General features: G+C 37.6%; 2 protein-coding genes and 2 long non-coding RNA genes across 4 annotated transcripts; 3 read left to right on the top strand and 1 right to left on the bottom strand.

Moving 5' to 3' along the window:
• Window positions 1-13,687: 13,687 nt before the first annotated feature.
• LOC109079764 (scavenger receptor cysteine-rich type 1 protein M130-like) lies at window positions 13,688-19,282 on the top strand. Its single transcript, XM_042736219.1, has 11 exons — window positions 13,688-13,871; window positions 14,120-14,428; window positions 15,523-15,819; window positions 15,930-16,235; window positions 16,791-17,093; window positions 17,198-17,512; window positions 17,615-17,938; window positions 18,015-18,332; window positions 18,475-18,777; window positions 19,092-19,157; window positions 19,260-19,282. Exons 1-11 carry the CDS (start codon window positions 13,814-13,816, stop codon window positions 19,280-19,282), a joined length of 2,622 nt encoding a protein of 873 aa, XP_042592153.1. The 5' UTR covers window positions 13,688-13,813.
• Window positions 19,283-20,104: 822 nt separating this feature from the next.
• On the top strand, window positions 20,105-21,119 carry LOC109059489. The gene is made up of 3 exons (XR_006157724.1): window positions 20,105-20,178; window positions 20,609-20,668; window positions 20,915-21,119. It is a non-coding gene; the product is annotated as an uncharacterized LOC109059489 (long non-coding RNA).
• A 612-nt stretch (window positions 21,120-21,731) lies between these two features.
• Window positions 21,732-23,142, top strand: LOC109079768. The gene is made up of 3 exons (XR_006157716.1): window positions 21,732-21,882; window positions 22,079-22,141; window positions 22,252-23,142. It is a non-coding gene; the product is annotated as an uncharacterized LOC109079768 (long non-coding RNA).
• LOC122141276 (thyroid transcription factor 1-associated protein 26 homolog) lies at window positions 22,919-24,318 on the bottom strand. Its single transcript, XM_042748159.1, has 4 exons — window positions 24,123-24,318; window positions 23,456-23,798; window positions 23,244-23,355; window positions 22,919-23,060 (listed from the first exon to the last, which is right to left on the bottom strand). The coding sequence occupies exons 2-4, from the start codon at window positions 23,719-23,721 to the stop codon at window positions 22,947-22,949; spliced, it is 492 nt and encodes a 163-aa protein (XP_042604093.1). The 5' UTR covers window positions 23,722-23,798; window positions 24,123-24,318; the 3' UTR covers window positions 22,919-22,946.
• Window positions 24,319-27,119: the final 2,801 nt, after the last annotated feature.

Raw genomic sequence — 27,119 nt, forward strand, 5'->3', positions numbered from 1 at the left:
TGGTCTCATTTCTAGAAAAGTAAACTAAAAGGTAATAAAGATTTGAAGATTTTGGGGATATTTTACTTTTGGGTGCACCCTCTCCCAGAGTCTTTCATGCAAATTACCTTCTGTTCTCATTGAAATGTAAACTTCCAAATGTTTGTACATGCCTCTATTTAGGGGATGTTTTATCTTGGTTGGGTTTTGTATTTAATGCAGCAAAAGGTTCAGGGCCTTCTGTAGCCGGAATGAGCCCGTGTTATGAAGTGTGTTAAAAGGGTCAGGGCCTTCTGTAGCCGTTGATTTGATATCTTTGTATTGGCTATGTAATTGGCATAATACATATTTGACAAGCAGCCAGAGACTCACTACGCCTTCAAAATAATCTAACTGAGGTGCGTAGACCAAAAAGTTTGCCATAAGGTTAAGAGCTTGAAAAAAGTTAGACATTTTTTCCTGAGTGTGCAGACATTTGCATTGGCATTTGCATGTAATAATTTTGAGCAGGCTGAGTAGTAAGAAGGATGGGTGAAGGGATTTTAAAAAGAAACAAATGGACAGAAGGGAAGGAAGTTTCCTGCACCGCACTCTGTAATGTGTCTCGAAGATGCCTGTGTATGTTTGTATGATCTGTTTCTCAGGAGATCAAGGTATCTGAGGTTCTTTCATCCTTACACAAATTAACTCTCTCTCTCTCTCTCTCTATAGCTCTTCATAATACATATTTCCCTGACTGATAATAAATTGTTACATTTCATTTATTCTGACTTACTCTGAAATAATTTTCTCATGTAGATTAAGTGAAATCTGTGTCCAAATCTGTGTCTAGTATTAAGTGCATACTAGATCTCAGGTTAGATGGAGCATGGCGCAAATCAGGTAAGATCTTAGATTTCTGACTAACTTCTTGACTTTAGTTAAGTTGTTTGTAGTTATATTAACTATCGGGGGCTAGACAAATAAAACACTAGCATAACCGCTGATTATTGTTTGAGCTTTATTCAAGTTGTACATAGTACAATTTTAACTAATTTTAAACTATCGGGGGCTAGATAAAAATACTATTGAAATATTAACATATTTCATAGCATAACCGTTGATTATTGTCTCACCTTTAATTTAGTTGTACATAGTTATATAACTATCGGGGGCTAGACAAATAGTACTAGCATAAGCGCTGAATATTGTTTGAGCTTTAACTAAGTTGTACATGGGTAACTGTAGGGGGCTAAACAGATCTACTATTTAAATAATAGTAGGCACGGGCGACCTATTAAATAGTATTAGTCATAACCTCTGGCTAATGTTCAGAATGGCGAGTTTGTGATCGTGTAAAATGGCTGACGTGAGGCACCCTGAGTGACATAGATTCGTAACAAACAAGTAAATGTAAAATAAATAGTTAAATAGAATAATCAAATGTCATATTAATAATAATAAGAAATGGACTAACAAAAATGTGTAAAACAATCTAAATTTAAGGTCATACTAAAATGGAGTCAGATTAGATAATAAAATGGAGTCAGATTAGAACTGAACTTAAATTTAATAACTTTGCATGCTGAAAAGACCGAACACGCAAGAAACCTTCAGCCAGCACTGGATACCTTCCTTGGGTCAAGTGACTGAACTTAAAATTTGCAAAAAACGATAAATGTCACATTTAAAAAAATGAACTGACTGTCATGCGTTATTCTCCACATATAGCACATTCTGAACCCTAAACACATTTTTTCACAAAAGCCAGTATTGTCCACTGTAAGGCAATGCGAGTTCACATTTTACAGCAGAAACTGACAAGTGCCCTTGTTGTTGTGAACAGAACCCGGTAAGTCTTTTTTAACGAATCAGCGCACAGTATTCAGGTCAGGTGACAATGCTGCTAATCACTTTGAAAAGGCTCACTAACTGAAAGGAGTTTCATCAAAGCTGACTAAAGGTGATCAAGGATAATTTTTTGCAAACTTAATGACCCGTGGTATCTTCTTTGGGTATCAAAGGAAAATAAAAGCTGAAAACTTTTTCACAGAACCTTGCTAAAGCAGCACCTTACAGTGTGGTGAGGGAAAAGCTCCCTGTATTGCGTTTAATTACAACAACAAAGTTTTGTCAGGTGGTCTACATTGTCATCTGAGGAGATTACACAGATTAACCGAGTGTTTTTATTTGAACTCAGAAACATGAAATGTGGAGTATCTGCTTTTGCCAAAAAAATGACTGTTGGAGTTATCTGCTTTTGCTTAAAAACTAACTTATAATATATATAAAAAAAACATGCAAATCAATCAAATGTAATTTTGTAAATTATCTGTATCTTATTTTTTATTATTATTACTTAATCAAAAAAACAACCCATCTGCAGTTTGATTTTTATTACTTGGAATGCACAATAAAAAAAACATTATTCATGAAAAATAATAAAAACAGAGTTATCTATTTTTGTTTAATTAAATCTTCATATACAAGTGCTTCTCAATAAAATTAGAATGTCATGGAAAAGTTCATTTATTTCAGTAATTCAACTCAAATTGTGAAACTTAAATAAATTTAATGCACACAGACTGAAGTAGTTTAAGTCTTTGGTTCTTTTAATTGTGATGATTTTGGCTCACATTTAACAACATTCTCAATCTCAACAAATTAGAATACTTCATAAGACCAATAAAAAAAAAAAAAAAAACTTTTTGGTGAACTGTTGGCCTTCTGGAAACTATGTTAATTTACTGTACATGTACTTAATACTTGGTAGGGGCTCCTTTTGCTTTTAATTACTTCCTCAATTTTTGCGTGGCATGGAGGTGATCAGTTTGTGGCACTGCTGAGGTGATATGGAAGCACAGGTTTCTGTGACAGTGGCCTGCAGCTCATCTGCAGTTTTTGGTCTCTTGTTTCTAATTTTTCCTCTTGACAATAATAGATTCTCTCTGGGGTTCAGGTCTGGTGAGTTTGCTGGCCAGTCAAGCACACCAACACCATGGTCATTTAACCAACTTTTGGTGCTTTTGGCAGTGTAGGCAGGTGCCAAATCCTGCCGGAAAATGAAATCAGCATCTTCAAAAAGCTGGTCAGCATAAGGAAGCATGAAGTGCTCCAAAATTTTTGGTAAACGGGTGTAGTGACTTTGGTTTTCAAAAAACACAATGGATAACACCAGCAGATGACATTGCACCCCAAATCATCACAGACTGTGGAAACCTAACGCTGGACTTCAAGCAGCTTGGGCTATGAGCTTCTCCACCCTTCCTCCAGACTCTAGGACCTTGGTTTCCAAATGAAATAAAAAACTTGCTTTCATTTGAAAAGAGGACTCTGGACCACTGGGCAACAGTCCAGTTCTTCTTCTCCTTAGCCCAGGTAAGACGGCTCTGATGTTGTTTGTGGTTCAGCAAATTCCTTGAAACGTCTGTGTGTGGTGACTCTTGATGCCTTGACCCCAGCCTCAGTCCATTCGTTTTGAGGTTTAATATATTTATTTTTTCTTTTTTGATTGTAATTTGTTTTTATTATGGTGTTTTTTAGGTTGATTGTGCATCTTTTTCTTCCACACTTTTTCCTTACGCTCAACTATCTGTTAACATGCTTGGATACAGCACTCTGTGAACAGCCAGCTTCTTTGGCAATGAATGTTTGTGGCTTACCCTTCTTGTGAAGGGTGTTAATGATTGTCTTCCCCATGACTGTGTAGCCTAGTGAACCAAACTGAGAGACCATTTTGAAGGCTTTGGAAACCTTTGCAGGTGTTTTGAGTTGATTAGCTGATTGGCAAGTCACCATATTCTAATTTGTTGAGATTGAAATTGGTGAATTTGAGTGAATTGGTGGGTTTTTTGTTAAATTTGAGCCTAAATCATCACAATTGAAAGAACCAAAGACTTAAACTACTGAAGTCTGTGTGCACTGAATTTATTTAATACACGAGTTCCACAATTTGCGTTGAATTACTGAAATAAATGAACACCTGTTCAATTAAACTATTATGTTATTTTGTACCAAATATGCCAGTGTCCAACAGCTTATCGGAATTACTGGCCTGAGTCCGTATTTCCCCCCCTCGCCCAAGAAGCTTATACTACTGTTCCAGCTATTAAAATAGTTCCGTTTTGTATGTAATGGCAAAGTGATTGTATATTTTATAGTTTTATTTTTTATTTTTTTATTATTAAGTTAAAAAAAAACGTTTGGAGCATTTTAGTTTGTTAAATATAAAGCAAAAATGAACCGAAACTCACCGAACAGCTTACATGCCTCACAGACATAATATATATATATATATATATATATACTCTATATATATATATATATATATATATATATATATATTAGAAAGCTTTAAATTACTGTGTTACAAATTAAACTAATCAAAAACAAAACCTCTTTCATTATAATTATAATCATTCTGGCCTGAAGCCCGGCCCCGAGGGCCGTAAAAAAGTCGGGGGGTGAAATGCAGGGCTCTAGACCGGCATAAAAGTTTAACTTTTAAAAATGTTGTCATCCTAACAACAAACAGCTTTACTCATTCTTGTACACAGAGTCTTATACTGTCTATAAGCTATGTCTATTTTAGTCTTTCAAAGGACAAAAATGGGTGGAAAAACAGTATAAAAAATTAGACATTAAAATTGCAGGCCAGAAGCGTGCCCTCTTTAGAGGCGCGAGGCCCTGTGCAGTTGCACACTTGGCACAGCTTTTTGCGACGGTACTGAGTGTGAGAGCGGCATGGCTTATCGGACACAGCAACAGTAACTAAGTAGGGCGGGGTCAAATCATAGCAATTTAAGAAGTGACTCGGAAACATTTGATCAGATTCACTCCTGTAATTGGGTAAATTTGGTTGTTACTGTTCTCCTAATTTGAATGGATTATACAGTGAGTGCATAATAGTCGATAGTCAGTGAATATTCTGATCATATTTTTTTTTTCCCAAGCACACATTTATGAATTTCAAACCACAAATATACACACAGGAGCGTTTGAAAGTAGTCATTTTCAGCAGGTACCTAAATTAAATCGATACCTTCCGGGGGCGCGGCCTGCTGCTGACCCTGTGTCTCGCTATCTTGTGGTATTTGTTTGTTTGTGGATCTAAGTTGTTATATTATCGTTTTTTAAAATTAGGTTTCTTAAATTGGGAGCAGTATGAATGTGTATATGATCTGCATGGCCTTGGCGCTAGTTGGATTGGTGCTGGCGGGCGAAGACTTTGAAGATCAACTGGCTTCTATGGTGGCGAGTCGGACTTATTCAAGAGACTTCTTGTTATCGTTAAGATATGATAATCACTTCGTCGATTTAAAGATTCCAACAAGTGGATGTTTTCGTAAAAGAAGGAGATCAAGAATTAAGAAGCGAGGGTCGAGAGGAGGAATTCACAACAGATTGCGGAGGCGAGGAAGCCGTCACCCCCTTCCAGTGATCACCGCTGTCTAACGTGAGATCTCTTAATAACAAGACGGATGAGGATGTGCTTCGAGTTAAACAAGAGGAGGAATTTAGGAGCAGTAATCTCATCTGTTTTACGGAAACATGGTTAAATGAAGATCATAGTGTGGATATCGAGGGATTTACCACTATACGAGCAAAACAGAGACAATGTAAAATCACGGAAATCTGTTGGCGGGGGGACTCTGCATGTATGTTTGATAAGAAACTGGTCATGTAATTGAACAGACTTGTACCCTGGACTATGAGACTTTGGTTGTATCTTTTAGACCCTTCTATCTGCCGTGGGAATTTGGTCGAATAACCATATTCCTAGTATATGTATCAGGTCCTAATAATAACGAGGCAGCGGAGCATATTGCAGAGTGCTTTACTAGGATCCTAACAAAGTCGGCAGATCAACCAGTCTTCATACTAGGGGATTTCAATACACTTTCATTAACAGAGGCTCTTCCACATTTGCAACAATGTATTGATTGTCCAACCCGTTTCTCACGCACACTGGATTTGTGTTATGGCAACATTGACGAGGCATACAAGGCAGTATGTCGATCACCGATTGGCAGATCTGATCACAATGTTATCCATCTACTGCAAAATACAGAACACTTGTTAGAAGGGATAAACCAGTGGAAAAAGAGAATTCAGGTTTGGGAGTAAGGACAAAGAAGACATGTTAAAGGACTGTTTTTGCACTATAAACTGGGATGTCTTTTTTATTCACGCAGAGACCCTCACGAACTCACTTTATCTCTACTTCAGTAGAGCTGATTTTGTGATGAAATAGTTGTTGTTACTAGATTGGTTAAAATCTACTCAAATAATAAGCCATGGCTCTCTAAAGATTTAAAGAAACTCCTTGATGAAAATAATTGGGCATTTCGTGAAAATAATCATGAGGGTTTTAAAATTAAAAGGAAGGAACTGAAAGCTATGATAAAGAAAGCAAAAATTGATTTCAAACATAAGGTAGAGGATCAGTTATATCGAATCAAGATGTAAGGAGTGCTTGGCAAGGCTTGAATAAGATGATGGGGCGTGACTCAAGAAATGTAAATAATGATATCACTACAGGGACTAGAGATAGAGATGGGGTTAATGATTTGAATTTGTTTTATGGAAGATATGATGCAGCCCGACAACTGGAATAAGATTGAAGAAATAAGTGATAAGATTCCAGTGGGGGCCACCCATTTGGTTGACAGGGGACCAAATTAGAAGGTCACTTAAATGCATTAAGCCCTATAAAGCACCAGGTCCAGATGGCCTTAAAAGGAGCCATGTGTAATGTTTGGCAAAAAAAATCAAGTCATACTCCACATTCCATACCAGATGGGGGCAGTATGCCTCAAATAAAGTGAATTGGTCTACTCTAGAGTAACAAACGAGAAACGGCATAGTCTCTATGCTCTGCCCCTACCTTCACAACAACCCTAGAGCCATAGCCGAAGCCTAAGAGGACGTTTTGCCTCCAGAGGAACGTTGGGTGATGTCAAGGGTTTTTTTGAAACATGACATCTTCAAGCTACTCCCCTTCACCTTTACCCAGTGAATATGTTCATATTCGTTTGTTCATATTACATTTTGAGTTGTATATACACATTATTTGAATTAAATTAATTTGACAGACAGCATTCTGTCAACATCATTGGTCAACATCAGACAGCTGATGTTGACCAAGCTAGCGCCAACCAACGTAACCAGAGCTGCCAACTCTCAAGCATTCACCGTGAGACACACGCCAATTGACTCTTTTCACACGCTTTCAAAAACTTGACCGCTCTGAATATAGTGAGTGAGTGCACGCGCGGCCGGGGCGCTCTCCCTCTGTCTCTCTCTCTCGGGTTCATTATCATCGAAGACATTTCAAGCTTCTTAGGTAATGTTACATTTTAGCATCAGCTTGGTAGAGACGGGCTTTGGTAGATAACAGGTGAAAACCTGATCAGTTCTGTGGGTAAGTTATAGCTAGCTAATTATCAAACGCAGCTACGGTTAGCCATCGCTAACATTAGCACGTTTATCGAACAGCCTTTGATACATTTCTATGTTAGAACTTCCCGAAAAAAATACGCAAACATATAAAAACAAACTTCTAGCGAAATACTAACAGCATCTTCCTTACCAATCCAAAAGAAATGTTGCAAGTTCGGAGTCGAACCTCATTTCTTTCAAGTCCATCAGTTGTCTCCAGCGATGGAAAGCAGGTGCCGATGTTTACTCTGGTTCGGCTCCTTTTCTTATCGGATTTGATTTGTGATTCCGAGCGCGGTTATTTCCCTGTAGCGGGTGGTGGTGGTAGGTGTCTCTTGCCAAGGGCTTAACCCTTCTTTCCGCTCTCTTCCCTGAACTGAAATGAAGTAGTGGGCTGTACCTTCCACACGATTGACATCAGGTTCCAGTACGCCCACAAGCCGTGCGAGTTATTCGTGTATTGCAGGTTGGCTGGTGGGTATGTTGCCCGCATACCGCCTCCCATGGCCGAGACTGGTATTACGACACTGTCGGGCCGTGGCTAGTAATGCTAATGCTAATTAAGGTTGATATCACTGCAGCAACTATAACTTGACATTTTTTAATGACATCATCGCCCTTATTTCTTCTCATTCTTTTTGATGTCGTGTAGGTCATTTTTTGGATATTTTTACCTCAATTTTTACACATGGCACCTTTAAGGGCAGGGTCATTTTTGATATGTGTAAATGAACTAACTGACCCTCTAACAAAATTATTTCAGGTTTTATTAGACTTACAGACTATACCAAGTTATCATTTATACGACCCCTTCCGAAAAAAGTGAGAGCAGAAGATCTAGATGACTTTCGTCCTGTGGCGTTAACCTCAATACTAGCTAAAATGCATGGAAGAGTAGTTAGTTATCATCTAAAAAACATGAATGTTTGTATGATGAATGAAATTATTAATTTCTCTCTCTTTTTTTAAATCTTACTACAAATATTTGAGTGGTATCATTGTTTCTACAAAAAAAGTTAAGCAGCAAAAACTATTTTAATATTGTAATAATAAATAGTTAATGCTTCTTGAGCAGCAAATCAGCAATATTAGAATGATTTCTGAATGATCATGTGACACTGAAACTTCTCTCTGTAAAAAGATTTATAGACGATTCTAATGACAAATGTTGAATTCCCAAATGCAAATTAAAGTGACACTAACACAGCATTTACAGTAAATCGAAACTGAAAACACAGTACTGTTACAGCAGACATGTAGAGGCGTCAGACTATAGCCTCTATTTATATAATACATCACATTGGTTGCAAAATTTATGATAGTATTAAGCAATCTCAAATTCTCCCCACCATTCATAAAAGTTACAGGGCGAGTAACACGCTTCAGCAACTTAATCACATTTGGTGCTTTGAAGCATTTGAATGCTTTTAACGGTCCTGAAGGTGGCGCTGCGGGTTTGTAGCAGCAGCTCTGTCCAAACTGTGAGCATATGGGTTTCTTATTTTGTGATTGTAGAATAGGATTTGTGCACCTCTCAGAAATTTGAAATGGTGTTTACTGTTGTGTTGTGTTTATGAGAAAGAAAGAGTAAAATAAAACATTTGCAACTCCTAAAAAAACTTTTGTGACTTCAGTTTACTGATATGCATGTGCGACTATTCTTTACACCTGCAGATTTCCACTGTCACAGGTGCTCAGTTTTGCTATAATAATACCTTCACAGAACATGGTAGTAGTAAGCTATCTGTGCGGACATAACGCAAAAGCAGAGAGGTCAGTGTGGGTGTACTGTAGGTACAGCTGTCCAGACCCAAACATCCGATGTTCTGATGTCTTCAACTGGGATCCCAGAAAAACCTGCAATAAAAATAGTAGTTAAAAATTAGTCATACATAACCAATATAAACATGGCTGCCCAATCCTGTTCCTGGGAGATCTGCCTTCCTGCAGAATTCAGATCTAACTCTGATCTGGCTATAATTGATCAACTGCTCCTGAGGAGCTGAAATTTGCTGAAAGGTAGAACAGGACCAGGACCCCTGCATTATAAAGTATCACATCTGGTATTATAAACTATCAATCCAAGTTTAATTTTAAGATTATCTAAGTAGAACATATTTGTGGTATAATACTGGGATTTTGTGAGAAGTCCAAGTGACCTTGTCATGTTTTTTCTTTTTCATATAATTTTCATACAAGATTAATGATGCAAAAATACAGTATAAACCCCCCATACATTTACAAACCTTATATGGATAAATACCATGGAAAAACCATGTTTGTTACATAGGAAAGCCTTCCATTGATGCGCTGTGAAGTTTATTTGTTGAGAAGTTCTCCCTAAAGTAGAGAAAAAGACATCGATAACACAGTAAAACTGTATTTTCATAGTGGGTCATTTAATAAAGTCACTATTATACTTTTTTCTTTTTTTCTTTTTTCTCAGGAACCCAAAAAGGAGGAAGATTAGTATAGCTGTTGTTCTTATTATTTCACATAAAAGATGATTTATTTTCATCACATATAAACTGTAGTGCACGGTAATGAGATGTGTTATGTGTGAATTGTGTTAAAATGTAATTGATCACTGTGATCTAAGCTGAGAATTTTTTGAACAGCAGTTTTGTGTGAATATAGGTAGTAAAATGTAACTTATTTCTATTTTAAATCGACCCAGAACATTTTAGTGTACACTAAAAGTTATGTGGCAAAGTGGGGTGTGGTTCAGCAAGGTCTGCAGCGACCAGCTGGACAGAGATTTGGGAGACGAGCACTGAGTAAAGTGGTAAAATGATAAAACACCTGTGTCTGATTGCAGTAACTGGGTGGAGAGACAGATAAAAAAGCAACGGAGAACGGGAAGGTGGAGGTGGAAAAAAAAGAGACTGAATTGAGAGCTTGTGGATGCTTCTCCCCAAAAAGCAGTGAGATGAACCACGCTCCCTCACTACAGCTTAATAGTTTAGTTTTTAAAAAAATAAATATAAATCAGTTTAATCAGCAAGGATGCATTAAATCGATCAAAAGTGAGTGTAAATTTTCAGTTTCAGATAAAATGCTTTTCTTTTGAATTTTTTCCTGAAAAAAAAAAAAGAAAGCTTGTGTGAGCAATAAGATGTCTTTTCAAAAACAACAAAATATCTTACTGAATTTTGAAACAATAGTTGTATATTTGAGGTTAAGTTATGGCTGATATGTCAGTGTTCTTTGTAGATGTTGTCTGACAGGACTCTGGGGTGCAGCAGGCCATTAGCACTGAAGAATCTAGGAAAACATATGCAATTTGTCAGAGGTGACCAACATATTAGTTGTACAATACCAGTTTTTATTACGAGGGGACCAAGCTAAAAGGACATGATGATGTCATCACTGATGGACTGAAACCAAATCGTGAGACAGGTGTCACTTGTTTATCCCTACAACAGCATTTAAATCAAAATATTACAGTATATATAAGATAGATATTTCAAATTTGTTCTGAATGTAATGAATGTGTGTGTCTGTGATGAATGTGTGAATCTGTAGAAGACACACCTGAGAGCTATGATGATGTCATGACGAGCGGACACAACTCTGATATCAAAAAATGTATTTTATGATTTTATCAACTTTATAAATCTAATATTACTCTAAAATCAAGATCATTACAGATAATATTTTAAACTACTTTTTTTTGGCTTATATTTAATTTTGACTGATATTTTCATTTGTAGTGAACACACCAGAGAATTATGATGATGTCATCATTAATAGACCGAGCTCTCGTGGGGTAACAGGTGAGATGCACAGAACTACATTTTTAATCACCCTTTGCATGTTTAGATGAGTATTAGACATTCATTCAAGTCACTTAAAGTAAAAGAGATGCCTCAAATGATATGACGTGTTTTTTCTGTAATTCTTGATCAGAGAGAGTTCAGGAGGAGTATGATGATGTGATGAGTGTCAGTGAAGATGTGAGAAACCTGCTGGGTAAGTTATTATAACATTTTTTTCCTCATTATATTAACATCTTTATTTATATTGTCAATATATATATATATATATATATATATATATATATATATATATATGTATATATGAAAGAAACCTGTTGGGTAAATTATAATAAATATTTTTTTGTTTTTATATTTTTATATTTATTTTTTTATATTTTTAATAACAGATTATGATGATGTGGAGGAGGAGTCAAACAAAGAAGATTTAACCCAACAATCACCCACTGCCTCGGTTCAACAAATTTGAACAAAGTTTGAGCGATGTTGTTATTGATATGTCAAATCATGGGGTTTTATGTTTCTTTTTTCAAGTGTTCTTTTTTGTATTAAAACTTCTATGCCTTTGTGAGATTTTGTTGTTTTGTTTTTTGGCCTTTTTAAAGGCACAATATGTAAGATATTTTTATTAAACTATCCAAAAACCATAGAACAGTGTTATATATTTTGCTGACTTGTGTACATACCTTATCCCAAATGTTTCAAAGAATGTTTAAATCCAGAGAAATAAGCAATTTTAACTAGTGACACGGGCCTTTGTCCATAGTGTCATTGTGTCCCATGCCAATGACGTCATACACACTTGATTTCCGGTTTGTTTTGTAGAAAACAAGTTTGTTCAGTGCCTATTTTGTATGTACATTTGTTTATTTGCTATTAAAAAAAAAAAAGTTTTGTAGAAAACATGGAAGCACCAAAGACACTTTAATATGTTGTGCGTTTTATTAGACATGTGATGACCGCAAAGAGTAGCATTGTAACTGAACTTTCAAATGTATCTAATATGATAAAACAGCACTGCTTTTTTTCCCACATATGCACGACCGGAAGGAGCGGAAGCGGTCAACTGTGGCATCATAAAAGCTCCGCTGCTTTCGAGCCATATGTCACACTCGTCTCTCATTCAACGGCTTTCCGCTTCACTCTACTTCATACTACAATGTTAATAAATCTCTAATACATTAGCCATCCATGAACATGATTTCTGCTGAGTCCTGTCACATTGCATCGGCTGTGGGGATGAAGACAACTCTCATGATTCCACAATCAATCACGGCGATTGATAAAGTGTGCTTTTAATCGATAAATAAATATGAATATTACTTATGTGCATCATTTTTTCAAGCTGTAGAAGTGCAGAAATGTAGAGTTATATGTATAAATCAACAACATGTAACATATTTAAAAGTCATATTTCTTCTCTATAAACCATAAGAATCACAATAAAATAACTTCAATATATTATGACGTAATAATGCTGAACCACAGAACATTAGATCCCCAGCAGATCATGTTTTATCAATCGATATAAAACAAGCGCAGTTGCCTGTTATGTGACGTCACAGCAATTTCCACTTCATCAAGCGCTCATTTTTGTATCTCGATGTTAATATCTCGTTACTGTTTTGCTAAGTGAACTCCAATGATTCAGTTCAATGATTAACTGGACAATAAAAAACGGATTCAAAATATTAATTCGGGAATTGCTAGTTCTGATTCTAAACAACAGACTGAAAATAAGACTTAATTCCAGAAGTACTGTCAGGGTAAATGTTTCTCTGGTCAGTATACTGTAGTTAAAGATTCATAAATAAAACTGTTCTGGCACAGAAAACAGTATTTTAACTGGCGATCGTGTCTCAGTCAAACGAGACTGGAGAAGCACCTTTACTGTAGGCATCAAATTTGTCCTCTCTTTTTTACTGCCACCCACAGGAATAGATCGGTATTGCAGTATTAAACATATAAAAGTGCAGCTGCAAACTTGGCTCTTGTGTGATGAACTGTGCATGACCATAGATATACTTTATTGTCTTTATTTTATTTTATTTTTTTTAACAAAATGCCCTACTAATATACTATATGTATTAATATATGCGCTAATGTGAACTTGACAAACATTGCTAAAATATACTTCTGAATAACAGTAGCTAAAACAATTCTTTAAAAAGTACATTGGATTTTATAACTAATAATAACTCATATTTCTAATCATGAACTCAAAGGAAGAAGCATGAAGCAAGTTGTTATGAGCGTTAGTATTTCTATATCTGCAAATGCTGGGCTTTGATGCTGTTAATAAACTGGAATGTTTCCTGTCACTGAAATCAGTTTCCTGTATGTTTGACTTTTGTCACCCCTCTATCTTGTGTGTTTCTCCCCAGTTAAGTGTCTCTATCAGATGGAGGAGGAGTCCTGTTCATCAATGCTGACGTACTTTTTTTAATAAATATGGTGAAAATCATAAATACGCCTTCTGATTAGTCAGTGAAGCTTTTTGATGATTTCCTCTCTTCTGTCTAATAAGGTAAAAGTGTTTGTGATTGGCTTGTTGTTTGGTGGTTGTGCAGCTTTCTGTCTCTGTCTCTCTTGAACCTTTCAGTTCAGAGTTGATCAAACAAAGTGTATGATCAGTAAAGATGGAGAACTGTCTAACTCTCATTTTTTTGTCTTCTGTGATCAATCTCGCCACAGCTGGTACGTACACTCAGGATCGTTATGTGTTAGTTATGATATATTGATTGACTGTTTGTGTTTGTGATATGAACTGGTCATAATATAATTTATAGTTCCCCTGTATGTGTAGTATTTGCATTAATATAAAGTGAATTTCTTTCTCTCATGGTCATTTTCTCTGTTCCTCTCTCTTTTGATGACTTTTCTCTGTTGTTGTTTGTCTTCTCTCAGATACATTTTATATACATCATTCTGTATCTTGTCTGCAGGAAATGTGAGGCTGGTGGGTGGTAATAATTCTTGTGCTGGTAGGGTGGAGGTTTATTTTAATGGAGAATGGGGAACCGTGTGTGATGATTTTTGGGATTTGACAAACACTGCAGTGGTGTGTAGAGAGCTGGGCTGTGACGAAACTTCAAACACAATGCGTGCTGCTCACTTTGGACCAGGATCAGGAAAAATCTGGATGGATAATGTGGGATGTAGTGGATCTGAGTCATCAATATTTGATTGCTCAAAAACAAAAATGGGTGACCATGACTGTGGACATAGTGAAGATGTTGGCGTTATCTGCTCAGGTAGGCTGATTTTATCACTACCTTTCATTAACAAATAAATACATTATTTACTAAAATAAAAGCATGCATGTACTAAGTAGATCTAAATCAGAATTTAAACCATTAGGGGAGTCAAAGGAGTGATGTAATACAGGGTGAGTTTAACCATTTAGTACTGAGCTACAGGGAGAAATCACTCAATATTATATCAATCATATAGGACCACTGTATGATCTGAGGTGAAAGCAGAAGTTGTAAGTCTCTGTGTAAAAATATAAAGGAAATTAAAAAAAAAATACAAAAATACAATAAATAAAATTATGGTTTATGATTTGAATTGTGGTCAGTTTAATGTTAACTGAAACTCTCTTGTGTAATTTCATATATAATATTTACTCTAAATGTTACACTTTCACCTATATGTTAAGAACCTTAAATTTTAATTAACAAAATAAATTAATGTAAAAAATTCAAACTGATGTTCAAAATGCTAAATTTGGTATTACATCAGGAATGGATTTGAATAGGCTTGGACTTGGTCCTTCTCCTTCATGCACAGGGCAATGGTGACACCAGAATAGAAATATTAAATGATTCTGCTTAGCTAAAAATACAAAATTATGTTAGACACGTATTCTTACACTCTGTCCCTGACTACATTTGATTAAATTATGCATTTTATTTTTTATTTAATAATAAATAATAATAATAATAAATAATAAACATGAAAGCTCAAACATTTGACCTTTGGGTTTACCATATTTAATGCACCATTACTTTATTTGATGCTAAATTAATTGTCTAAACTTTCATTTTTATATTGTGACAAAATATATTGTTACACCCCTAGTCAACCCAGTGTCCCAAATAGAGCAGGACCGGCACGGACCCCACATGTTACTCTAGGGCTGTAACAACAGTACTCTCTAAATAATTTAAGATAAGTTGTAGATTTCAAAACAAATATAATTTGTGGCAAAATTGTGGAAAAAAGCTGTTTAAGCACAGCATCACAACACTCCTCTCCTAGTACAGTATATAAGCTTTTTTATTTTTGGGAATTTTTTAAATGTTATATTATGATTTTAAACAGTTTGTTATGACTAACATTTCAGGCATCAGGCTTGTTGGAGGTTCTCGCTGCTCTGGGAGGTTAGAGGTGCCTCATGGGAACACATGGTACACAGTGTGTGCCGCTGCCTTTGACCAGCAGGATGCAGAGGTTGTGTGTAGAGAGCTGGACTGTGGGGCTCCTGTACAGGTGCTGGGAGCAGCTGCTTTTGGTAAAGGAGATGCTCAGATGTGGACACAAGAGATTCAGTGCAGAGGAGATGAGTATCAGTTTGCTCTTTGTCCAACATCACCTTCACAATTTTGTTCCCATGAGAATGATGTGAGCGTTGTATGTGCTGGTAGGTAAACGACATATGAACTATGAGTATTGACAAAATTCTTGAGTAATATTGTAAAAAAAAAAAAAAAAACAACTTACTTCATCTTTCTTGTGTTCTTTTATCTTCAGAAACAGTGAGATTAGTAGGTGGTAACAGTCGCTGTGCTGGTCGAGTGGAGGTTCTTCATGAGGGTCAGTGGGGAACAGTGCAGGATGTTGACTGGGATTTGCCTGATGCTGAAGTGGTGTGTAGAGAACTTGGCTGTGGAGAGGCTTTAAGTGCACCAAAGGGTGCTTACTTTGGTGAAGGATCAGGAAGTGTCTGGATTTCTGGTTTACAGTGTACTGGATCAGAGTTTACATTGACAAACTGTAGATTCAATGGATGGGGAATGGAAGCTAATCATGCTGAAGATGCTGGAGTCATCTGCTCTGGTAAGATCATCTAGACTTATTTCATAATTACTAATCTTTTCTCCCACAGAATTCCAGGATGGATACAGATTTTTGCTCCACATTCAGTTTTATGTCAGGTGCCTGTGAGGAGCGAAATATTATGTATTATAAGTATTATATGACATGTTGAATGACGATATGCAACACACAAAAAGCATTTTGTGGACAAACATTCATTTTTTGTTCCAGATGATTCCTTTTGTGAATCAAAAATACATAGTATCTCATTCAAAGATTGAGCATTTCACAGACAAAATGCATTTTAATGACATGCTGGGTGTTCACGTTTTTTTCTGATATTTATTACATATACATATTCACTCTTATGTGCAAAAAAATGCAAGAAATGTGAATTTTATGCACACACACACACACACACACACACACACACACACACACAAACAAATTTGAATTTTATCACACACACACACAAACTGCTGACAATTGATGAAAGGCATCTGGTTTAGCTTTATAAAGTAATATTAGGACAAGAATTAGCAAATATCATCGAATTTTACATTTTTTTTATTTAAGGAGTCCGGCTGGTTGGAGGATCTCGCTGTTCTGGTAGAGTAGAAGTGCCTCATGATCAGACGTGGATGTCAGTGTGTGACGCTGTGTTTGACCAGCAGGATGCAGAGGTTGTGTGTAGAGAGCTGGACTGTGGGGCTCCTGTACAGGTGCTGGGAGCAGCTGCTTTTGACAAAGGAGACGCTCAGATGTGGACACAAGAGATTCAGTGTAGAGGAAATGAATCCTATATATCTTTGTGTCCAACATCATCTTCTCTCAAACAAAATTGCACCCATGAGAATGCCATTGGACTGTTATGTTCTGGTAATAGAGCAGTAGTTACTTATTGAGAATCACAAACTAGTTTTTAAAAACACATTTCTTGCTTTTTTCATAATGTTAAACTAAACTCTCTGTTTTTTGTCCAGGTTACACTGATCTCAGACTGGTAAACGGTCCTGATATCTGTTCTGGTCGAGTTGAACGTCAGTACTCCAGTAAATGGGGCACAGTGTGTGATGCATGCTGGGATATGAGAGCTGCCAGTGTCCTCTGTAGACAGCTGAATTGTGGGATTGCTGTGTCTGTTGTGGGATCAGACTGGTTTGGAGTGGGAAGTGGTGAAATCTGGGCTGATGTGTTTGATTGTGACGGGAATGAAACAAAACTCTCAGAATGTTCCATCTCTTCATGGAGTCGAGCTGAATGTTCTCATAGACGAGATGTTGGAGTCATCTGCTCTAGTGAGTCCATTCATACCATGATGAAGTCATGGGTTCCAGACTAAAACTACTTATAAGTATATTTTAGATATATATTGAATGATAAATAAATACTCTCTTCAGATTCCTCTCTGGCTCTTCATGATGGTCTGGTGCGGTTGTCTGGAGAGAGACAGTGTGAGGGGGAGGTGGAAGTTTTCGTCCATCAGGTCTGGAGGAGAGTTCTGCTGGACTCCTCAAGTCTCACTGAATCCTCTGTGGTCTGCAGACAGCTGGGCTGTGGCTCTGTGCTGAACTTCTACGGCTCCTCTTCATCCAGTCCTGAACACAGTCATGAGTGTGTGATGGGCTTCCAGTGCTCTGGGAGTGAAGCTCATCTGGGGAACTGCAGCTCTCCACAAACTCTCAACTGCAGCTCCACACAACAGCTGTCAATCACCTGCATTGGTGAGAAGAACAACATCTGAACAGATTCTTCAGTTGTTCATGGTCAATAATGTGTTTTCCTGTCTCTGAATATCAGGTCGTGGGTCCATCAGGCTGGTGGGTTCTGGGGGAGACTGTGCAGGGAGGCTGCAGGTTTTTCACAGCGGCTCATGGGGGACAGTGTGTGATGACTCCTGGGATATTAAAGATGCTCATGTGGTGTGCAGACAGCTGCAGTGTGGAGTGGCCCTCAGTAACCAGCAGGTACCAGCCTGGTTTGGTCCTGGTTCTGGACCCATATGGCTGGATGAGGTGGAGTGTGAGGGGAATGAGACGTCCCTGTGGAGCTGCTCTTCTCCAGGCTGGGGAAAACATGACTGTCAACACAAGGAGGATGTAGGAGTCGTATGCTCAGGTAAACAGTTCAGTGTTATGATATAAAAATAAACCCTCCCAGAAAATTGTGGATATTTCAATCATATATATGTTAAATCCAGTGTTTGAAATTAACAGGGTTGGATGAGAGCTGAGATTGTTTCTTATCCTTTTCTATCTAGAGTTTAAAGAGATCAGGTTAACTGAGGGCTGTGAAGGGAATGTGGAGGTTTTCTACAATGGATCCTGGGGTAATGTGTGCTGGAACCAGATGGACGGAGACACAGCGAGTCTGATCTGTCAGGAGCTGAACTGTGGAAGATCTGGGGTTTTGTCTGCTTCTACAGCAAGAGTGGAATCAGCTCCTAACTGGCTGGATAAAGTTACATGTCGTCCACATGATTCCAGTTTATGGCAGTGTCCATCTTCACCCTGGGGTCAAAACTACTGTGGTGAAGATGAAGTGGCCAAAATCACCTGCTCAGGTTGGATGATATTTAAATCATTTAATATGGTCTCAATAATAATCCTTCTGGGTGATTCTATAATTGAAGGTACATTTGGTGTCCATAGTCATTATTATATTGTTTACCTGCATTTATAAAATCACCCTTCTGTACATACATTTTTATGTCTAATGGGGTAAGTGAACTTAAATGTTTCTGAGAACTAAAGTGAGCTGATGGGAAGAGTGAAATGATTTGTGAGGGTAAAATGTGAGAGATGTCAGATGTATCATCCTAATATTCTGTTCACTTTTCTTTTTGATGTTTTGAGTTTTATCATGTTTTAATCTCAGACAAGGAGATTCATGAGTCTCCTCACAGTCGCCTGACATGTTCAACCTCACCATCTCCTAACACAAGTAAGTTTATTCACAACAAATCTTTTGAATGTTTGTTAATGTAAGTTTATATTTTCCTAGCAAATTACTGTTAAATTATTAATATATGCATTTTTAAAATAGGAATTATTTCCCTCAGAAAATGATCACAGTTTTAAAAGCCTCTGGCTTCATTATTAGTGTGTGTTTTGTTGTAGATGTTGTGCTGAAGCTGGTCAGTGCTGATGTGTGTGTTTTAGATCATCTTCCTCTCAGACTGCGTGGAGGGGAGGGCCGGTGCTCTGGGAGGCTGGAGGTGTATCATAACGCTGTGTGGGGCTCAGTCTGTGATGATCAGTGGGACATCAGCGATGCTCAGGTGGTCTGCAGGCAGCTGGGTTGTGGAGCAGCCACTGAGGGCTGATGGGAATTCAACCTTTGGTGCTGGTGAAGGTGTTGTGTGGATGAACAAAGTCGAGTGCAGAGGGAATGAGATTCACCTGTGGGACTGTCCTCTCTCCCTGAATAACCACACTGACTGCTCCCGCAAGCTTGTTACACTCAACTGTGAAGGTCACAGTAAGATTTTTTTTTTTGAAAATTTTAGTGCTAATAATAGTTGATTGTTTAATTAGTCATTTGCATGATTATTAATGTGTTTTGACAGACTTTTCAGATGTGTCAGTGTCCACTACTCCTGCCACAACAACATCAGCTTCTCCTCCAGTTTCTCCTCCAGTGCGCTCAACATCAGTCGCTCCTCCACAAACTCCTCCACCAGTGTCTCCCCCAGTGCTTGTGATTGTTCTGGGAGTTGTGCTCTTACTGCTCTTAGTGCCAATGCTTATACTGATTCAGCAGAACAGAGTGATGAGGAGAGGTAGGAGAGATCCAGAGACTGTCATATTGTGTCTTATTCAGTGTGTGATCAGTCATGTGTTGTGAACTGACAGCAGGTTTGTCTGTCTACACTCACAGCTCTCTCTAAGAGGAGACAACAGGATGATGTCTGAGGCCGTTTATGAGGAGATTCAGCACAGACACAATCACTTCACTCAGAGGGGTGAGAAATGAGCCATCAATCTCATTTAATACCATTAATAAGAGTCTGTCAGACAGTTGATGTTCATCTATTATTAGTCCTGTTAAACCTCCTGCTTCAAACCACAGAATTCCTGACAGAAAACCACAGAGCTGCAGGTGGAGGTGCAGGTGCATGTGTGTGTGTGTGTGTGTGTGTTTGTGTCAAACTGCCTCTCTTTCTGAGTGTATTTCTGGAAGGCAGTGAGGAATGAGTTCATGTGAGGATATGTGTGTGTGTGTGTGTGTGTGTTTGCTATTTGGATTATGTTTCTGTTTCTTTTTAAAATGCAAGTAATTGACATGTTTGTTGTGTTGTCACTAACACAATGCTTTGTGATCCAGAGGAAATGAAGATTCAGTCTGTTTGTAATGATGAACATGTTTCTGACTGTTCTGCTTTTCTTTTACAGGGAGTCTCATCTCTGAAGAACTGCATTCTGGGTATGAAAATGCTGATGAGCTTCTCTTAGGTCAGGCAGCTGAAATATATTCAAATTAACAACTAAAAATAAAACAAAAATCAAAAATAGATCAAATGTAATTCACACTCAAAATCACTCAGCGACTCAGCTGTTCATAATACTAAAACGTTTATCTTATTACAAATAGTGTTCAACACTGCATATTATGATGATGTCAACAATGGCAGGTCTCAAGACCTTTTGTTTCTAAAAAATATTCCAATATGCCCAAATATACCACGTGTTTTGATGCAGAAGAGATGAAGCAGATAACACCAGGATATTATGATGATGTCATCACTGATGGACTGAAACCAGATTGTGAGACAGGTATTACTGTTATTCTGTAATTAGATTAAATATTTAAAATATATAAAACAGGGGTGTCCAGTCCTGCTCCTGGAGGGCCAAGAGTTTAGCTTCATCCAGCTCCAACACACTTGTCTGGAAGTTTCTAGCGTGTGCTACTCAGGTGTATCCTTTGCGTCCTTCAGTTGCCTACAATCCTTTGCACAGATTCCAGTTCACGAAAAATTCATTAGCTGAAAATGGATTGACACTGAGCTTGTTCGATTTATTATGTTATGCAATACAAATTTTTATATTATTTCATTTAATTTGAGGTTTATTATTTATGTTTTTATGTTTATATATTCTTTTTGTAAAAGAATCACATAATGCTAAACTATGTATAATGTAAATCAGTGGGAGACCACAGACAGTCATTACCTGTACTGCTTTAAAAGAAAGTTAGTTAATAAAAAAAATTGTTCAGTATAAAGTATTATTCAAATTATAATTCTAGTAGTATTTTTCTGCTGTGACAGAAACATTTATGACGTAGACGTGCACTTAGACCGTATCATTCTGGCATTTAATGCTGAGAGGACTGTAGCCTTGAATCCTCAGAAGGACTGGACTAGGAAGGATGTATCCTCACTAGGATGTGTATTCCATTTAAAAAGCACTTAGTGAGTCTGAAGACCTTGATTACTTTGGTTCAAGACAGGTGTGTTTAATTAGGGTTGGAGCTAAACTCTGAGGGACAGTGTCCCTTCAGGAACAGGTTTGGACAGCTCTGATATAAAACCTTTTTCTCTCTCTTAGTACTGATATGATGACATGACATTTGTTCTGTTTATATCTTCATGTATGTGTAATGGACACACTAGATCATTATGATGATGTCATCATTATTGGACAGAACTTTCAAGGTGTAACGAGTGAGTCACACAGAACTGCAATCACTCTTATATATGTTTTTATGATATATTGAACATGTGTTTCTACCATTAATGAATCATCATGGCTTTATCAGGTTTAATCTAATAGTCTCAGACAGTCATGAGGAGAATGAGATGAATGACACAAGCTGTGTTAGACATTACAATGTGAGGTTTTATTCCACATGTGTATCAGAGGGAGATCAGGAGGAGTATGATGATGTGAAGAACGGCAATGAAGATGAGAGAAACCTGTTAGGTATGTTTTTTCTCCTCTTTTTACATAATCTACTTTAATCATTATGTTGCTCATTTAAACCCTAAATTGTGATAAAAAATGAATGTGAATTTGCTTGTTTTTAAAAACAGACTATGATGTGGGGGATGAGTCAAATAAAGAAGGAGGGGCAATATGACTCAATGACCACACCCTCTGCCTCTGTTCATGAAATCATATTACAGTTACTGGAGCTGCTGAGAGCTTCTCATTTTGCTAATGCATCAGTGCCTTATGTTTTTATGTTATTTTAAATATTTTTGTATGAAAAGTTAGAAATTCAGTATCAACAAATTTTAATATTTGTATTTTAGCATTTGGTCTTTTATTATTATTTTGATATCAATGCTTTTCACCTAATAAACAAAAGATATCATTCCAACATCATGTCACAAAAATACTTGAGTGGTTGGAGAAAATAAGAAAAATATGCTATAAATGTTTAAGAAAGTATTTTTAGGCACTACTGTACTGCATTATTTACCTAAATGTAATGATAAAAATAGATTTACCACATAATAGATTTTATAAAGCTTCATGTTTTTCCATAAGCTTACTGTCATAGCATTAGTTCTGTACTGTCATCTTGAATTAACTTAAGAGTATAATTAAATATTTTATTTACAAGAAATATTACTGTGAAAGAAAAAGGTACACATCCTTGAGGTCAGAAAAAAAAACCCAACCCAAACTGCAGTTTATTGTGTGATTATAGTCTGATTTTATGGATGATACTGAATTATTTGCACTGAGCTTCATCTTTTGCAGCAACAGCTCCATATGCAGGTTAAGGTTGGGCTGACCCTTTTTGTTGGTTTTTCTTTTCAACAACTGATATGTTGCTGTTTTCTTCTCCTTGTATTTCTTCCTCCTCTCGCTGAGCTTTGTCTTTCAAGAATTCCTACACAGACACACATAATAAAACATGCATCAATCATTTGCCAAAGATTTACAGGATGATTAAACTGTGTATGTTTACATGACATAATGGGCCCTTCCTTAATGACAGGAGATTCATTAGGAAATAGAAAACTGTACAGCAATTCCATCATACTGATACATTTGCTAGGTTTTATTTCCTCACCTCTCTTTTTCGTGCATGTTCCTCCATTATCCTTTCATATTCTTGCTTTGTCTTCTGATATGATGACATTTTCTGCTTCTGCTTTCTTTGGATGAATGGAGTCTTGTGGGAGCTGATGATACAAATCAGGAATGTGGCTTTGTATATTTGTGTGTGTGTGTGTGTGTGTGTGTATATATATATAAATTCATACACACTAGCTGTTACTGTACCTGTCAGACTCTGCTGGTTCATTAGCTGAATCAGAGGCAGTAGTTTTGTCAGTCGTCGTGTTTGAGATGTGTTTCTCAGTGAAAGGAGAATCCAGCTCTGTTTTTAGTTCATCGTCTGCCTCTGTCTCTTCATCTACTGCTCTCCCTTTACATCTTTTCTTCTTTTTTTCTTGTTCTTCTTCATCTAGTCGTTCTCTTTCAGCCAGGTATAGATGTCTCAGATGCTCGGGATATTCCTCCTCTAACTGGATTTTTGATGCTTGCATTTTCTTCCTCTCTTTTCGAAGAAGTTTGTTGTATTCATGTTTTATTTTCTCCTTCCTTTTGAAAGCAAACCCCTGACCTGAGAAAGAATGAGAGAGAGATGAGATTCAAACAGAATACATTTCAAGTTTAGTCCTTTTTATGCACACTATGAATTATTTATTGTATATACTGGTTGATAGTGTAAATACAATATTGCAAAAGAAGCCTTGGATTAATTTTCTTTTAAGGAAATGGTATAAACACTTTCAAAAATGTATGTAACCAACATTAATGCAAATAATGCATATCTAAGAACTAGGCATGTGTGTTTTACACTAGATTTTTTTTTTCTAATTTTAGACGTCTTTAATTGACCCTTATGTCAAATTAGTTTATTCACTGTTTATTTTCTACATCGAACCCTCTTTTTAACCACCATCAAAAACTTTGTTCTCCGGAACCCATTTTCTTTTCCTTTTGGCATTGTGTAATAAACCACCATGTGCAAATTTTTTATTAAAGCATTTTCCTCTAATCGGACCTTTACTTTTTGCGTTTTGTTTTAATGGTGCCATATCTCACGTTAACTTAACACCTGCTCACACTAGTAGGCCTATGTGGACAAAACCAATGCTTTTCGTGTAAAGACGCACAATAATGACGTACAAATGGTCGCAAGGCATTACTAATAATTTTTTTTAAAAAACGCCATTTTTGTAAGGGCAACATCTATTCATCTAATCGCGCTAGCGGCGTGGCCCGATGTTCATTTTGATGGATTAAATCCTGCCATGGATACGTTTCAGGATTAGGCACAACGAAACGCAGCGACTTTGAAACATGCACTTACCTTGCTTATGGACGCCGCGAGCCTTCCGTGCTCGGACATTATAATGCATGTGGTAACGCTGCAGCCGCAGGCGGAGGCTTTGAAACCACTAACGGTTTCCGGGCCGCGGGGAGCGCTTGCCCGGCATTTTCACTATGGGTGTTACGCACAATTCGTTACGGATAGTTGTATGGGTTTTAATGCATGGACACAGCGACCCCATTGGAACTCAATTGAGACAAGTGAAGCCCATTTTTAGCGATTTTTTAGCACTTCCGTTTCTGACGCGCAGACTCAAACTAAGCTCGATGACGTCAGCAACCTGTCAGACAGATGTAAACCTTCTAGTAGCTGTGCGTGCAAACTGCCATCGTTAATCTTGCAGAGACGGCAAGCTTGAGCGGGGAGTTCTTTGGCCTGAGTGAGCAGGAGTAAGTATTCTGATTAATTATTTTTGTATAGTATTTTTAAAATGTAAAGCCAGTACGCCATATCTCTTGACGTCTCCCCGATTGCCTGCGAGCTTCTCCTCCTGTCTGTACGGTAATTTCTCTACTGTGCGACAGAGAGTCGAGTGGTTATGACGCAATCGTTAGCCTATTTTTTACAAAACTGTTTCTACGGGGCCATAATGTAACATAGAAGGTAAAGGAGCCCTTTATACATTGTCGTGTATCTTTAGAAATAAATAATGGACAAATGGAGTCTTTAAACGCCTCAGATGTAAAGTTATTCGCTGTCAAAGTGACGCCAAAATGAATGGGAGTCAATGGGATGCTAACGCAAGTTAAGTTCTGCTACAAGATGGCGGCACGCGGCCGACTTCAACTTCCGGTCGACTTCCTTGCCCCCTGCGGTGTTACTAACGATTTTTAAGGGGTACTGATTGATTTTAAAAGGAGGTTTTACCATTGTTTTTAAACCAGGGGAAATCGCGGTGCTGCGGAATGTTATGTCAGCTCTGCTGGGAAAAGGGGCTGTAGAGTACACCCCTCTCAGATGGAGTCAGTTTTTTACAGCCGCTATTTTGTTGTAAAAAAAAAAAAAACAAAAAAAAAACATACTGTGTTCTTCCCTTCGGCTTAGCCTTGGCTCCTCGAACATTATGAAATGTATGGATGCAATTCTGGCCCGTTGCGGCTCCAGGGTGTTCGTCTATTAGATAACCTGGATGATTGACTGGTGTTAGCACAATCGCAGACTCAAGCACACTCTCATCGAGATCTTGTGCTGAATCATCTAAACAGCCTAGTTTACGTATAATTTCCAGAAGAGTGTTTAATCCCCTCTCAGCGGATAACCTTTTCGGGTCTCGCGCGATGTCGGCAAGATTGTCCCTCCCGTGCATTCAGTCTTTCACGTCATGCCTGCGCCACTTCCAAGCAGGTCGTGCAGTGACGGTGAGTTTGAGTCCTACCAGCTGTTCATCTGTTTTGGTCATAAAATAGGGACCGTGCTGTCACAAAGCACTGTACGTCCCATTGGCTAAATGTGAAGCTATATCTTTAGCCTATGAGGCATGCAGACTCGCTTTGCCTTTAGGACTTAGAGCTCATTTCATGAGAGCAGTGGCTTCATCACAAGCTTTTTTCAGTGGCTCCTCATGGATGTAATTGTGCTGCGGCAGGATGGTCCTCACCGAGCACTTTTTTTAAGTCACCACAGCATCTCGTTCCCTATTCAGGGAACCGTGGTTACATACGTAACCGAGATGTTTTCATACAGCACTAGCTGGACGCATTTGTCATTTCCTGGTTTGACTTTTTCCGCGAGAGCGCCCTCCGGCTTCAAGTATGAATGAAACAAACACTGCATGAGTGTTTAGAACTCCGTGATAATCACGCCTTATTCTGGGTCCGAATAAAATATCAGGTCATGTGCAGACTATCCTGTCTCTTTGAGTTTAAATCTATATTGATTCACACCAGCTCTTGAAAACCTTTATGCAAACACACTTGCCCAAAAAAGTGTGGGGGCCAAATTTACATGATATTAAAAATGGGGGGTGGGACTATATATACACCTCCTGATTATAATAAATGTAGCCTAATTATAGAGCTGTTGTAATTATTATCATTATTTTTTGTCTAACTTTTTTATTTTATTTAACAGAAAAACAGTAATATTGCAATTCTAACATTAATTATGAATCTTGATTGAGCTTTTATTTTGACGGAAACCCGCAGGAAGTGGATTTATAAATTATTCTCATTACTAATTTGGGAAGATGCACAAATCATTGTCACATGCCTTGTAAAAATTCATAAAAGTGTTTTACTGAGCAACTGATGAGTAACACAGATTTCCTTAGTCAACACAGATTTCCCTCGCGGTTTGGACTCTGAACCCTGGCTAACGAGACTCCGAGATACCTTGAACGAGACATCATCGTGAGCTCCTGCAGCGCTGTTTGAATGCAATTTGTGCGTGAATTAGAAAACATAACTTTCTGCAGCGTATTTAATTGTATAAGGTTTTTTTTTCAGTATTTTAATCATCATACAGTAACCAGCAGCAACCACCCCTTCCTCTTCTCATGGAAGACATGCGATGCAGTAAACGGTCTCCCGTTGTCGGTGATTGTAATGA

This window comes from Cyprinus carpio, chromosome A4 (assembly GCF_018340385.1).
Source record: "Cyprinus carpio isolate SPL01 chromosome A4, ASM1834038v1, whole genome shotgun sequence".
NCBI lineage: Eukaryota > Metazoa > Chordata > Actinopteri > Cypriniformes > Cyprinidae > Cyprinus > Cyprinus carpio.

What these genes read in the sequence shown, in the direction of transcription:
- LOC109079764 (XM_042736219.1), top strand. Translation starts at nt 13,814, where the DNA reads ATGGAGAACTGTCTAACTCTCATTTTTTTGTCTTCTGTGATCAATCTC. An exon ending in TGTTGGCGTTATCTGCTCAG is followed by an intron (nt 14,429 to 15,522) that starts GTAGGCTGATTT and finishes CTAACATTTCAG; the next exon opens with GCATCAGGCTTGTTGGAGGT. An exon ending in CTCACCATCTCCTAACACAA is followed by an intron (nt 19,158 to 19,259) that starts GTAAGTTTATTC and finishes TTTTTAAAATAG; the next exon opens with GAATTATTTCCCTCAGAAAA.
- LOC122141276 (XM_042748159.1), bottom strand. Translation starts at nt 23,721, where the DNA reads ATGCAAGCATCAAAAATCCAGTTAGAGGAGGAATATCCCGAGCATCTG. An exon ending in GAACCAGCAGAGTCTGACAG is followed by an intron (nt 23,356 to 23,455) that starts GTACAGTAACAG and finishes TTGTATCATCAG; the next exon opens with CTCCCACAAGACTCCATTCA. An exon ending in AACATGCACGAAAAAGAGAG is followed by an intron (nt 23,061 to 23,243) that starts GTGAGGAAATAA and finishes GTGTCTGTGTAG; the next exon opens with GAATTCTTGAAAGACAAAGC.